The sequence below is a fragment of the Oryctolagus cuniculus genome, chromosome 1 (genome assembly GCF_051225735.1).
Source record: "Oryctolagus cuniculus isolate XC-2025 breed Fujian yellow rabbit chromosome 1, ASM5122573v1, whole genome shotgun sequence".
In the NCBI taxonomy this organism is placed as follows: Eukaryota; Metazoa; Chordata; class Mammalia; order Lagomorpha; family Leporidae; genus Oryctolagus; species Oryctolagus cuniculus.
In genome coordinates this window covers 234,009,582-234,025,067 of record NC_142867.1, presented here as the reverse complement: position 1 = coordinate 234,025,067, position 15,486 = coordinate 234,009,582, and the positions used below count along the sequence as shown (strand labels likewise).

The following is a 15,486-nucleotide window of genomic DNA, read 5'->3' as shown; positions in this document are numbered from 1 at the left end:
TGAAAAAGAAAATGAAACCCTCAGAAGGAAATTTAAAAACCTGCAACAGCTATTGCTGAGGGGTATCATGCCTTTTCATATTTCCATATTTTCCTAAGAACATATCATTTCTCTAATAAAAGCTCTCTCTCCAAAACAGAATAAAAATAAACTTAATCACCAGGAGAACTAGAAGGCACTTAATTGATTTAGTTGCTTTTTCGGTTAATATTCAACAGCTTTGACGCCACAGAGGAAATCCTGTCTTTACTGTCAATGACTAGAATACGCAGAAATCCCGCACGCCAGTTTCTTCAGCTGAATCTACCTGAAACACACAGCATCGACACGGGACTTACTGCAGACACCGTAAGCAAGACACGGAGCAAGTGAAATGTTCATGGACTGACACGCAAACCACCTGCCTTTGTTCAGGGGAGTCGTGAAGGTAAAGCTGTGCAACATGGAGACTGTACCTTGTGCAGCAGTAAAATTAGAGGATGGTGCTGGTGGAATTATCCCGAAATTAAAGCCAGTCCTAGCGAGTGAAGAAAAGAGAAGTTAAAAATGAACGAGCCTAAGGCACAATATTGCATTTTATAACTCAGTCATACAGCCTGTCCTTGAGGAGTCTGCAGTAAAGATGAACAAGAACACAGGACAGGCATGTTCTTTCCAAGGCAGAGAGCTACTCCGAGATCTCTAAACCGGGACAAGCAGCAGCCGAGAAGGCGTTGGCAGGGCAGCTGGGCTTTCCACGGCGAGGTGTGGGTGGGGACTCACTGCAAGCGAAGCAGAGTAGCAGTGGTACAAACACATGAGGAATGCGCATGTGCGATTGTGGTTGGAGGGGATGGCCTGCCTAGTGCAGGAGGGGAGGCAAAATCTGACAAGGTGGAAGTAGCTGGATCAGGGGCCATTTTACAACCTTCCCAGAAACCAAGGAGGACGTCAGGAGAGAAAACGCAATGACAGAACCATTGTCTCCGCCACCTGACAAACTCTGGGGTCCAGGCTAACCTGTTTCAAAAACTTTGATTCCTTTTACCATCTCTTCTCTGCTCTTGTTCATTTTCTTTACATGGTAAGTAAAGACGCCAAAGCCAAAAATTCAGCACAAGTATAAATTAGAATATTCACTGTGATAAAACCTGAAATAGTAAACTTAAAACTAAATAGATTTTAAAATATAAGGGTCCAAGCCATATCAAATACAGTAAATAGTATAAGGATCTAGAATTTTTTTTTTTTTTTTTTTTTTTTTTACAGGCAGAGTGGACAACGAGAGAGAGACAGACAGAGAGAAAGGTCTTCCTTTTGCCGTTGGTTCACCCTCTAATGGCCATCTCAGCTGATGCGCTGCGGCCGGTGCACCGCGCTGATCCGAAGGCAGGAGCCAGGTGTTTATCCTGGTCTCCCATGGGGTGCAGGGCCCAAGCACCTGGGCCATCCTCCACTGCCCTCCCGGGCCATAGCAGAAAGCTGGCCTGGAAGAGGGGCAACCAGGACAGAATCCGGCGCCCCGACCAGGACTAGAACCCGGTGTGCTGGCGCCACTAGGCAGAGGATTAGCCCATTGAGCCGCGGCGCCAGCCTTAGAATGTTTTTTATTCATCATTTTTATCCATCATTCCTTGTAAGTACAAAGACCATAAAGAAGACGTGCCAAACATGTTACCATATTAAAAATAAACAAACAAAAAACAGGCTGGCATTGGGAATGGAGGGTTAAGCCACCACCTGCAATGCTGGCATCCTATATGGGTGCTGGTTTGTGTCCTGGCAGCTCCACTTCTGATCCAGCTCCCTGCTAATGGCCTGGGAAGGTAGGAAGATGGCCCAAGTCCTTGAATCCCTGTACCCACATGTGAGACCCGGAAGAAGCTCCTGGCTTCAACCTGGCCCAGCTACAGTCATTTGGGAGTGAAGCAGTGGATGGAAGAACTCTAAATCTGCCTTTCAAATAAATAAATAAATCATAAAAAAAAAAAAAAAAATCCAAGCCCTGTTCTGGTTGGAAGCCTCAACCTTCATGAAGAAACTGTGTCCAATAGAACAAACCATTGGCTCAATGACACGAACATCTCCAGGGCATTTTAAAAGTAGGAATCGAAGCATCATTTCACTGAGACGGAGAGTTACTAGCACCTGCGAAGGACGCAATGACTCCTCTCACTGAACTCCTCTTCAAAATTTGCTCCAAATTCCCTTGGGACATAGAAATCAATATGATTTACAATACACACGACTTCCTCCCTTGAAGTCTAGACTAACACCCTCTTTTCTCCCAATATCTAAGTGGGAAGGACCCTTAAGAAATGTATTGACAGGAGCCAGCACTGTGGTGCAGCAGGTTAAGCCACCATCTGCAGTGCTAGCATCCCACATGGTGCCAGTTCAAGTCCTGGCTGCTCCACGTCCAATCCAGCTCCCTGCTAATGTGCCTGGGAAAGCAGCAGAGCACGGCCCAAGTGCTTGGGGCCCTGTGCCCATGCGGGAGACCCAGAAGAAACTCCTGACTTTGGTCATTTGGAGAGTGAACCAGTGGATGGAAGATCTGTCTCTCCTTCTCTAACTCTGCCTTACAAATAAACATTAAATAAATCTTTCTGAAAAAGGATTAACAGGGAAAAGAAACTGGAGCTAATACACCAAGAGCTTAAGGGCCTGAAGGTACAAGGAGCAAGGAACGCCATCTCGGCTCCCACGTGGGGGTAGGAGTCCAGTCCCTGCAGCTCTCACCACTGTCTCCTAGGGACTGGGGCAGCAGCAAACGGGAGCCAGGAGCTGGAGCCAGGCACCAAACGCAGGCACTCTGATGTGAGACACGGGAACCCTACGCGGCGCTGCAACACTGCCCCTTTTAATGGTCTGAATCTCACCTACATGGTCTGACTGCATCACTGCAGGGAAGGGAGCACTTGAGCAGCTCCCACAGGTTTCAGAGACCAGGCACGCATTTCCTCTGTTAATGCAGTTTCACTGTGGATTGAAGCTTAGAAGATGCTTTCTTTTCTTTTTTTTTTTTTTTTTTTTTTTTTTTTGACAGGCAGAGTGGACAGTGAGAGAGAGAGACAGAGAGAAAGGTCTTCCTTTGCCGTTGGTTCACCCTCCAATGGCCGCCGCGGCCAGCGCGCTGCGGCCGGCGCACCGTGCTGATCCGATGGCAGGAGCCAGGAGCCAGGTGCTTCTCCTGGTCTCCCATGGGGTGCAGGGCCCAAGCACCTGGGCCATCCTCCACTGCACTCCCTGGCCACAGCAGAGGGCTGGCCTGGAAGAGGGGCAACCGGGACAGAATCCGGCGCCCCGACCGGGACTAGAACCCGGTGTGCCGGCGCCGCTAGGCGGAGGATTAGCCTAGTGAGCCGCGGCGCCGGCCAGATTCTTTCATTTTTAAAAATGACTCAACTTGGGGCCAGTGCTGTGGCACAGCAGGTTAATGTCTTGGCCTGAAGCTCCAATATCCCATATGGGTGCCAGTTCTAGTCCTGGCTGTTCCTCTTCCAATCCAGCTCTCTGCTATGGTCTGGGATAACAGTAGAAGATGGCCCAAGTCCTAGGGCCCCTGCACCCGTGTGGGAGACCCAGAGGAAGCTCCTGGCTCCTGGCTTCGGATCGGCGCAGCTCCAGCCGTTGTGACCATCTGGGGAATGAACCAGCGGATGGGAAGACCTCTCTCTCTGTCTCTACCTCTCTCTGTAACTCTGTCTTTCAAATAAATAAAATGAATCTTTAAAAACAAAAATAGGCTGGCGCCGCGGCTCACTAGGCTAATCCTCCGCCTGAGGCACCGGCACCCCGGGTTCTAGTCCCACCCAGTTGCTCCTCTTCCAGTCCAGCTCTCTGCTGTGGCCAGGGAGGGCAGTGGAGGATGGCCCAGGTCCTTGGGCCCTGCACCCGCATGGGAGACCAGGAGGAAGCATATGGCTCCTGGCTTTGGATCGGCACAGCGCGCCGGCCATAGTAGCCACTTGGGGGGGTGAGCCAATGGAAAAAAGGAAGACCTTTCTCTGTCTCTCTCTTTCTCTCACTGTCTAACTCTGCCTGTCAAAAAAACAAACAAACAAAAACAAAAACAAAACCTCAACTTTGTAAGTGCAGCCATCGTTAAAAAGAAATTTATTTATTTATTTGAAGAGCAGTTATAGAAAGAGAGGGAGAGACAGAGAGAGTTCTTCCATCTGCTGGGTCACTCTTCAAATGGCCAAAATGGCCAGGGCTGGCCCAGGCAGAAGCCAGCAGCCGGGAGCTTCTTCAGGGTCTCCCACGTAGGTGCAGGGGCCCAAGTACTTGGGCTATCTTCTGTTGCTTTCCCAGGCCATTAGCACAGAGCTGGATTGGAAGCGGAGCAGCTAGGACTTGAACTGGTGCCCATACGGGAAGCTGGTGTTGTAGGTGGCAGCTTTACCTGCTACACCACAGTTCCGGCCCCAGCCACTGTTATTTTAAAAAAATGAAATAGAAACAGATTCTCTCAGATCTCTATATCCCAAATTTCAAATAGCTACTTTCTTTCATTATATTTTCTAAGTTTAGTCTATTGAATTTTCAATGAAGTGAAGCCAGTGTGTTACATCTACCCACGAAATGATGTCCAAATGAAAATACCTTGCTGTGTGACAAACTAGATGAATTATAAAACTTAACAGAGGGGCTGGTGCTGTGGTGTAGTGGGTAAAGCCACTGCCTGCAATGCTGGCATCCCACATGGGTGCCAGTTTGAGTTCCGTTGCTTCACTTCCAATTCTGCTCTCTGCTATGGCCTGGGAAAGCAGTGGAAGCCCTGCACCCGTGTGGGAGATCCAGAAGAATCTCCTGGCTCCTGGCTTTGGATGGGCCCAGCTCTGGCCATCGCAGCTATCTGGGGAGTGAACCAGCAGATGGAAAACCACTCTCTTTCTCTCTCTCTCTGCCTCTCCTTCCCTCTGTGTGTAATTCTGACTTTCAAATAAATAAATACATCTTTAAAAAAAAAAAAAAACAAAACTTAGGGCTTAGGCTGAAAAGCAAAACAAATAGGTAATAATGTATGTATAAACATGAATAGCGAAATAAGTATTCATATCAGAATGCTGTTACTGCCATTATCATCAGCTGTAACACTTGCAATGACTTGGATTTGGGGTTCACGCACTTTAAGTAAGCACACCAATATACCAATTGATTCTAAGATTTGAGAAAGCTACCTGTAAGGAAACCAGTGACTTGCAATAAAATTTAAGTACACTACTGACCCTGATGCAGAAAATGAGAAAGACTTGCTGAACTGCCCAACAGCAGAGGGGGTTGAAGTCACAGTTGTTTCTGTCTTGGCTGTCCCTGGCCCTGAAACTATGGAAAAAAATAAGAACATAACAAAAAGTCAGTAAAAACATTAATCCACGTTGCAATTCTCAACAGCTTGAACCATGTGCCGCTTTTCACAGCTGCTCTCATCAAGTACATTTTGTGCCACGTGAGGCACCCAGGGAGCAAGCATGTTGGCTAACTTGGGGTTACTGCCATTGAACCTGCTCTTTGGTCCTGCCAACATCCTATGACATATTCTCCTTCCCAGAAAAGATACCAAAATAATCCTAGTGTAGTTTAAACGCTTAAAGTTCTAAAAATATATTCTTCTAGGTTATAATGGTATGAGGAAATGCTTACAATAAATCTAAGCAAAAATAAAAATTAAAAAAATATAATAAACTGTATATAACGTACCTTTGCAATTGAAATTTATGCTGTAGAGAAAAAGCCCAACTATCTGAGTAGTGACTTCAAGGCTCACTATTTACTTTCCTATACATTTCTATGTTTTCCATAGATTTTTATTTTAAATTTAACACAATACTTTTATTTAAATCACATAATTGCTGTAATACTGAGAAGTGTACAACATTAAAGGTGAGATTCATTACTTTTCTCATGCTCAATTTTCTCTAAATTCTCATGAACAGTTTGGGGTTAAATTTTCTCTACTGTTCTACTTTAGAAGAGGGGGGAGGAATAGGAAAACTAAATTTAGAAAGTACAAATCAAACCAAACCAATCAACAATAAGGAAAAGACAACTTCTCTTTCACGGTAAGGGGTAATGCCAATGGTGCAGAGCTGCAGGCAGACATGCGGTGCGGCCTTGCCTGGAACCTAGAGGACTCCGCAACAGTCGGTGTCAGCATAGCACTGGTGAAGTTCAACCGGCAACGTCCTAGGTTGCCACAAAGTGAGTAAGGGAGATCTACAGCAGGCCCGAGATGATGAACAGGACATCTTTCCTGAGTGGGCGGGGAAGGAAGCTGCAAAAGCTGCATATACAGGATAGACCCGTTTTTGTTCACAAAGTAACTTTAACAGATATACAGAAAGTTAGGTTACCTCTGGAACATGAAATATACAGGGCAATTTTCACTTCCTATATATATATCTATCTCATAGATCTTTTTGTGGGCAAGTAATTGAATGAAAGTATTCCCATTATTAACTAGTAAGAGAACTATTCTACGGAGGTGTTAGAAATATTTTTTTAAATATATTTCTCGCAAACAAACAGTATTTTTCAGAAAGGTTTTCCTACCAAAAGGAAAGTTCTATTCTAAACCTTGTTGATCCAGCAAGTAGAAACGTAAGTAAACGCCCAGCAAGGGCAGTGTGTTTCACAGCCACCACTGCACCATCAATCTCAAGTCCTTTTACTTGCCCAAGACATGCATGCAGCCCAGGTCCTTAGGTTTCCTTGATTTGTAATCTTAACAGTGACACAAAGCTTCCCAGTAAAGTCTTTGAAAGAAGTTAAATCATCTTTCAAAAGTGTTTTAAAGATATTAGCCAGAAATAGAATGACATTTCTTAATCCAAATCTTAACTGATTCAGAAGTCTTTTGTGATTCCACTGAATTTTCTTTTTACATGTAGCTGCGACCCCAGAAGGCCACTAAACTGTCTTCTCCTCTGAGAAGAGGCACACAGCACACCAACGGCAGTTCCACATTAACCCAAATTCTAGAATGCAACTTTGGCTTACATGATAATGGTTTTCTTCCGAATGTAGGGAACATTTTTACGAAGATAAACCCAATATCCAATCAGAAAGCTTTGGAATTCACAGAATGATTGTATGACTGAGTAGAGATTATGGAATGTGGGCTGTTTATGTGTGAAGTTCAGTCTATTATGCACTTCACTTGAAGACTCACTTGAAAGCATGAATCAAAACAAAACGAGTCCAGAGTGTGTTAAAAATACAAGACTGCATGCAGTCAGCATAAGACCCCTGAACAGGAAGTCATACAAGCCAAATGAGGTGGGCTACACACATGGAGCCGACAAAAGGGAGATACTGAGAAAGACCCATGTGAAAATTAGGTCAAAAATGAAAGCATTCTGGGACAGAGGTTTTGTGCAACAGTTCAGTTGCTTGAGACACCCACAGCCCATATCTGAGTGTCTGGTTTGAGTCCTGGCTCCATTTGATTCCAGCTTCCTGGAAGGTAGCAGATGAGGGGTGTCCTGCCACCCACACGGGAATCTCAGCTCTTAGCTTCGGCCTGCCCAACAGCTGGGTATCTGGGGAGTAAATCAGCAGCAGATTGGAGATCTCTATCAGTCTTGCTCTGTCTCTGTGGCTTTCAAATAAATAAAAGCAGTCCCTACTTCATCTTGGCTTGGACAACGTGGACCCTAGCCAAAACACTTATGGTTACTGTAAAAAATTAAACAATTATGCTTTAGTAAGTGTTGGGGAGGCATTTGAAGCCATAATAATCTTATAATATTGATTTATCTATGAGATCTACTTTAACAAATTTGTTGTACTTTCCATATTTTACTGGCTTTTGAATTGTTATTGTGAACTACTACTCATTTTTGTAGAATAGAAAGCTCTTGAAGGACCAATTTCCTAGAAATTCTTCATAAGTGAAGTTCTTTCAAAAGAGTTGTTATACTTGATTTTCTGTGATTCAGAATACAGAACTGTTTTATGTACTTCTTTTACCTTTATTTTCATTAAAGCAAAAATGCAAACTGACCTGAAGCTTTATCCCCAGAAGACAATTGAACAGATGCTGGCGTAGGCCCAGATGCCTTTAGGGAATTTATTAGAGACCCCTATAATAGAACACAAGTAAATTTACGTTAAAGCTAACCATCCATGGAATAAAGGAACATGCAAAATGTAAATTAAAAACATAATAAAATAAGCAAGCATAAGTATTTCTATTTACTTTAATTGTCAAAAAGGAGAAAGTTTCAATTTAAGTCAACCGTGTGTAAAAACATATTAGAGAATAGAAACAGAAATATTGTGCACGCTCCAAGAAGGCTCCAAGAATGCCTGTCACATAAAAGGCACTTGATATTTGGTAGATGAATAAATAATGATTAAATGACTTTACAATGACTTTACAAGGAGGTTAAAATGTAAAACTGCTCAAATTCCCTATCTCCAATCAATGCTCTTTAACTAGTGTGTCATGATTTATGCCTAATCACAAATCTTCCACGTGAACATGAAAACCAAGAACAGTCAACTAAATGGTGGGGTGGGTGACTGGCGCAGCAGTTAAGCTGCTGCTTGGAATACCCGCATTCCATATCAGAACGCTTGGTTCAAGTCTACTTCCGATCCAGCTTCCTGCTAATGCACACTTTGTGACACAGCAGAAAATGGCTCAAGTACTTGGATCCCTGGCACCCACATAGGAGATCCAAATGGAGTTCCCAGCTCCTGACCTTGGCCTGGCCAGTCCTGGCTGCTGTGGGCATTTGGGGAGTGAACCAGCAGATGAAAGACTGATTGCTCTTTCAAATAAAAGTGAAAATAAGGGGCCAGTGCTGTGGCGTAGCAGGTTAAGAAGTATCTGCGATGCTGGCATCCCACATGGATGCTGGTTCAAGTCTCGGATGCTCTGCTTCTGACCCAGCTCCCTGCTAATGTGCCTGGGAAAGCAGTGGAAGATGGCCCAAGTGCTGGGGCCTCTGTATCATATGGGAGACCTGGAAGAAGCTCCTGGCTCCTGGCTTTGGATCGGCCCAGCTCCATCTGTTATAGCCATTTGGGGAGTGAACCAGCAGATAGAAGACTTCTTGCTCTGATTCTGCCTCTCCCTCTCTCTAACTCTGCCTTTCAAATAAATAAATATATCTTTGAAAAAGTAAAAGTGAAAATAAATTAAAATTTCTTTTAAAATGTTAAGTAGCTAAAGTTAAGTAATTAAGGATGTTGGGAACTCAAAAGAGCCAAATTTTGAAGTTCAGGCTCAAATGCTGATCATAAACACAAACTGAAGTTACCCATCACAGAGAGATGTGAGAGCAACAGGAAAGGGGCCGGTGCTGTGGTGTAGCGGGTAAAGCCGCCGGCTGTAGTGCCAGCATCCCACACGGGTGCCGATTCAAGTCCCACTGCTCCACTTCTGATTTGGCTCTCTGCTATGGCCTGGGAAAGCAGCGGAAGCAGTAGAAGATGGCCCAAGTCCTCGGGCCTCTATACCAACATGGGGGATCTGGAAGACGCTCCTGGCTCCGCATTGGCCCAGCTCCAGCCATTGCGGCCATCTGGAGAGTGAACCAGTGGATGGAAGACCTCTTTCTCCTGCTTCTGCCTCTCTGTGGCTCTGCCTTTCAAATAAACAAATAAATCCTCAAAAAAAAAAAAAAAAAAAGAAGAACAGCAAGAAAACCAGGATTTCTTAGGAAGTTTCAGAAATAGCTTCATCTACCTTCTAGCCATATCCTATCATTTCTTCTGGGTTGTTTAACCTATTTTTAAGAGACAATGTTTACCAGGCAAGAACCTGAAGCTAGACATAACATCACTGAAAATGTACACTCTGAAAAACAGGGATTTTAAGAGAAAACAAGATAACCTACTCCCCAAATGCTGAACACTGTAGTGAGAACTGCAGAGAACAGAAATAAGAAAGAAGCTTTGAGTCCCACGTCCAGTTCCAGCGTTTACTTATTGCGCAAGCTTGCATTAGTCACGTGAGCTTGGGCTCCTGTCAGCAAGACATCCTGCCTCCTGCGCATGGCTGCTGTTAAGGGTTAACTGAGATCACGTGAAAACAAAGTAAAACACAAGCCAAATGCTCACACAAATCTACAGGATTAGAATTGTCACTCAAGATCACTAGATGCACAATGTCAAAGGACCCAGGAAGACAGCATCAAGTCCTGAGTTCACAACAATGCAAAAAGCCTCAAAGCCAGCATAAATCATGGTTCATTTAAACGAAGTCAACACTTAAATTGGTAAGTAAGTTACCTGCTTGGCTTGGCTGGAAGCCACTGGGGTTAGGACTGGGTGAGGTGCTTTGGCTGGAGAGTATGGCACTGAAGAACTGAAAAACACAAAGCACACACTCAGAGAAAGGTATGAAGGGTGGAATCACATCCATCCTTGAGCCTGTGTTCTGCCAAATAAATGATATCAATTTCTGGGTAGAATACAGGTGTCTGGGACCAACTAAATTCATTTGATGTTTCTTGATTTAAGAATAGATTTTCAAATGTAGTTGGATTTTTGGCACTAAAGTCAAAGCAGTGATCCCAAAACTTACGTTCTCTCAGCAATCCTAACAGAAAAGACTGTAGTTATTCAAAACAAAGCTTTTTTTCTTACCTGGAAATAACTCCTCCCTCCCCTCAACTTTCCTCCTTATTCTACACCATTTGAAGAATTCTTGATTCTCTTTTCTAAGCCTGAAAAAAGGTTCACCAGGACCGATGGATACATTTGATCTGCTGTCACAGACACCTCACAGGTGCTACCCAAAGAGGTCTCAGCTTCTCAAGGACCTACCCAAGGGCACAGGCTCACCAGCATCACAGAGAGGAGGCACAGGCCCTGCTCTGCCTCCTGCCTCCAGCCTCCGCCTGGGCCAGTATGAAAAGCACAGCCCACGTGCAGGAAGAGTTCTCACCATCTTCTGTCAACCGTGAGCACTGTACGCAGCAAGCAGCTATGTCAGTAATTAACTAGTGTTAATGTGGGGCGGTGGAGGTGGGGAGAAATCACATCACCTGCTGACGTAATACACAACCTCATCATCATAATGCAACAATACATTCACAGACAAAAATTTCTTGTTCCTGGGGGCAGTTTTTCAATCACTTTGTCTACCCTCAGCCTAAAGTGACGCTGATGCACAGCAATCACGTAAGCTAATAGGTGTGGAGCCAGTTCAAGTCCCAGCTGCTCCACTTCCAGTCCAGCTCCCTGCTAATGTGCCTGGAAAGGCAGCGGAGGATGGCCCAACTGCGTGGGCCCCGGCACCCACACAGAGGATGCAGAGGAGGCCCCTGGTTCTTGATCAGCCCATCTCTGACCGCTGAGGCTATTTGAGGAAATGAAAGATATCTCTCTCTCTATCTCTGCCTTTCAAGTTTATAAACCTTTAAAAACAATCCAGTTTTATTTTTTAGATCTCTATCTAGATTTGGGGAGAAGTAATATTTTTCCACCAAAACATTAACTTTTAAGAGGAAGAACAAAGATAGGCCACATCTCATAGAAGAACATAATCGACTTAATAATCCCTACAAACACATTCCAATTCTCTGTTGAATAACACAGGACCCTTCCCACACAGTTTCTAATAGACTGACGGAGAAGAAGACAACAGAGTTATTCTCAACTACACAACACTTCCTATATAACGCTCCTGCGGAAGCAGGAAGCAGCTGCACGCATGTGCCCCTCTGGAGAACTCTCCCTGCTGCCCGGATAGTCCACAGGACAGGCACACAGGCACACCCCTCCCGCTCCACTCATGCTCAGGCTCCAGGGAAGAACAGAACGCGCCAGGGAGATCGCCAAGGGACGGAGCCAGGCCTTGGGCGGGCAGAGCTGACTTGCTTAGAGACATGGTTTTAGCTCATGAGAATCACAAGGAAAATCAAACTTCTTCATGCTTTTCAAAGACAAACAGAAGAAACTAGCAATAAATATAAAAACAATTTACCCATATTTTAGAAAAAATTTTACACTCAAAATTTAGTTGTGACCTAATAATTAAAATGTATTACATTGTAATCTGTTTACCTGTGATAATGTTTATTACCTCCTGACACCCAAAATTAGGACTCAACAGCCTTATACATCATGACCTCCTTGTAGAAAATGCTGTTTAGTACAATCAGCCAACGTGTCAATTGACAAATCAGATTCAAGAAATCTCTACTACGCTCCAACAGCAAGCAGATTAGAACATTACACTCTCAAATGTTGCGCATGATCACTAACCAAGAAACGGAAATCTGTAGGCAAAAATGCTCAAGAGACGGAAAAGTCAAACTTCAAATTACTACATTTTAGATGACTATTCTGCTTTCTAGGAATATGGATCACAAAGATATTATCAGAAAATCATCTTTACACTTTGTTCCATAACTGAAAACAAAAGTCAAAGTTCCACAACCAGAAAACGGCATATAACCAGCACATCAGAGACGTGCACTCACTGCACACGACCACGAGTCACACTGCCCTCACGGGACACTAGAGCTTCTGCTTCAGAAACGAGCGATGGAGGCAAGTGAGGAAGCTTCGGTTCACGACGGAAGCTCCCAGAACATTTAGAGTCTGACTTTCCATTACTTACATCACTCTGATTAAAAAAACAGTAAACTGAAGGTGAAAATAAGGAGTCTGATAAACAAGGAATATACCACAACAAACCTGTTTCAAACAAAGAACTTACACACAGAAGGGTTACTTTTTTTCCTGTTTTTTTTTTTTTGACACCTTATTACGACTATGTGCTCATTTTGGCAGAAAAATGCACATAGTTCCTGGGACGCACCCTCTACACACAGTTATAGAATTGGGTTGACACTGTGAAGCGTCAGTGAGGCGAGCATCTGGTGCAACAGTGAACGTCCACTAGGAGGGCCCATGTTCTCCTTCAGGGTGCCTGGGCTCCAAGTCCCAGCTCTGCTTCTCATTCCAGCTTCCTGCTAATGCACACCCTGGAGGTAGCACTTGATGGCTGAAACATTTAAGTCCCTGCTACCCGTGTGGGAGACCTCGATTGAATTTTGAACTCCTGGCTTTGAACTGGCCCAGATTGGGCTGTTTTGAGCATTTGGGGAGTGAACTGATATATGAAAGATCTGTCTGTCTTTAAAAAAAATTTTTTTTGTTAATTAAAAAAGATTGTAGGGGCCGGCGCTGTGGCATAGAGGGTAAAGCCGCCGCCTGCAGTGACGGCATCTCATAGGGGCGCCGGTTCACTTCCCAGCTGCTCCACTTCTGATCCAGCTCTCTGCTGTGGCCTGGGATAGCAGTGGAGCATGGGCCCAACCTGTGTGGAAGACCCCAAAGAAGCGCCTGGCTCCTGGCTTTGGATCAGCACAGCTCCAGCCATTGCAGCCAATTGGGGAGTGAACCAGCAGATGGAAGACCTCTCTCTCTCTCTCTCTCTCTCTACCTCTCCCTGTAACTCTGTCTTTCAAATAAATAAAACTAATCTTTGAAAGAAAAAAAAAAAAAAGCCAGAGTTACAGAGAGAGAAGGAGAAACAGAGTGAGACAGAGATTTCCCATCCCTAAATGGCCACAGTGGTAAGGGCTGGGCCAGGCCAAAGCCAGGAGCTTGATCTCAATCTCCTAAGTGGATTCAGGGGCCCATACAATTGGGCCATTGTTCCCTGCCTTCCCAGACACATGAGCAGGGAGCTGGAAGTAGAACAGCTGAGACTTGAACCAGTATCCATATAGGATGCTGGCTTCCAGGGCAGCTTAACTTGCTTTGCCACAATGTTGAACCCAATGGGATAAATATTTACCTTGTTAAAATTCAGTAAAGTTTAAGGAACCTCTAAGAAAGAACCTAGCTGATATCTATCTATCTATCTATCTATCTATAGATATATATATATATATTTTTTTTTTATTTGACAGGTAGAGCTATAGACAGTGAGAGAGACAGAGGGTTAAGTACTTGCTCTTTCACCTATTTCAATATTTTAAAGGGCTTAAAAACCAGAAGAATCAGTTATGTCTTATTGTGGTAAGCCTTAATCATATATAATGTTTTATATATATTTTATATGGATATATATTCATATGTATACCTTTTATTTAATCATATGTAACTTTTCATATATATTCATATATCAAAGAGGTCTAAGATTTCTAAGCCACTAAAATTAATTATTTAATGAATAATGACATTTTTTGTAATACTGGAAAGGTGAGACAAGTGAGGAGACAGAACAATTTTTTAAGAATAACTGAAGAAACAAAGGAATTGAGAAGAAAAAATAAGCAAGAAATACAAGATATCTAAAACAAAAACTACTGATTCATCCTTGGGAGTTCCTTTCATCAGTCAACAGAGGTATGACTGACACCTACTGTCCTCATTGGAAAATGTCATGTTTTTGAAGATCCAAACATTACTCAAACATTATCCAAAATTCTGTTAAATCAAGCTACAGTTCCTGCATTAACGTCAAGATGCTAAGCAGTTGCAGTAATGTAAGTTGGAACTTGCTCCACTTCTGATCCGGCTCTCTGCTGTGGCCTGGGACAGCAGTGGAGCATGGGCGCAACCCGTGTGGAAGACCCCAAAGAAGCGTGAAGAATTTTTAGTGACATGAAAAAAAGTAAACAATTAAGGTTCCTGATTTACCTGAGATTACAAAGCAGCATGTATCCAAATTCTGCTTTCCAAAGCCAAATTTTCATAAAGATGAAAAAATAAATAAATGGAAATTATATACAATGAATGGATGAAGCCACTGAATATGAGATACACCACTATTGAGAGAGACCATGTACGCTCATCCTGCTTCTACAGATACCACTCAGAGGAGCCAGCGTTCTGGTGCAGCAGGTAAAGCGACTGCATGGGCACCACTTCAAGTCCCAGCTGCTTCACTTCCCATCCAGCTCCCTGCTGTGGCCTGGGAAAGAAGCAGAAGATGACCCAAGTCCTTGGGCCCCTGCACCCACGTGGGAGACCTGGATGAAGCCCCTGGCTCCTGCCTGTGGCCTGGGTCAGCCTTGGCCACTGAAGCCATTTGGGAATGAACCAGGAGATGGAAGATCTCTCTCTGTCTCTCTGTAATTCTGCCTTTCAGATAGATAGATAGATAGATAGATAGATAGACAGACAGACAGACACTCAGAAAAAGTTAAATACAAAAGTGAAAACTTAAAATATACTTAGGAAACTACCGCTTCAAAGAATCTGAAAGTCTGTCATTTTACAATGAGCACAATCCCTTCTCAATTTTCTCTATGGGAGATGGCAGCAATTATGGTTACCACTTTCTGATTCACAGCAAAGTTTACCTAGTGTTCGGTAAGAGTTTATTACAAAGAAACTACACACTAGACAGCATGCTGAATATCCAAGTTAAATACCCATGCCAGAGTCCAACTCTCTGGGGACAGGAGAAGTTTCTTAAGGTTCCTTTTCACTTGTTGTGCCAGAGAAGGAGCACACTCCGACTGCTCCCCAAACAGAGCCTTTGTCGAAGATCAGCTGGCTGCTCCGAGAGAAAACAGCTGGACA

At 43.9% G+C, this 15,486-nt stretch overlaps 1 protein-coding gene across 15 annotated transcripts in view; it reads right to left on the bottom strand.

Annotated features, from left to right (window-relative positions):
* Positions 1 to 15,486, bottom strand: part of NUP214 (nucleoporin 214) — a 108,662-nt gene that overhangs the window by 39,336 nt on the left and 53,840 nt on the right. For all 15 annotated transcript variants that reach the window (XR_016226132.1, XM_008249052.5, XM_008249054.5 and 12 more), the window contains 4 exons: positions 10,228 to 10,303; positions 7,991 to 8,069; positions 5,214 to 5,310; positions 456 to 517 (listed from right to left, as the gene is read on the bottom strand). Coding sequence is in view for 14 of the 15 variants with exons in the window: in XM_008249052.5 (XP_008247274.2) it covers positions 456 to 517; positions 5,214 to 5,310; positions 7,991 to 8,069; positions 10,228 to 10,303 (314 nt within the window). In the remaining variant the exon portion in view is untranslated. The remainder of the gene's footprint in view (positions 1 to 455; positions 518 to 5,213; positions 5,311 to 7,990; positions 8,070 to 10,227; positions 10,304 to 15,486) is intronic.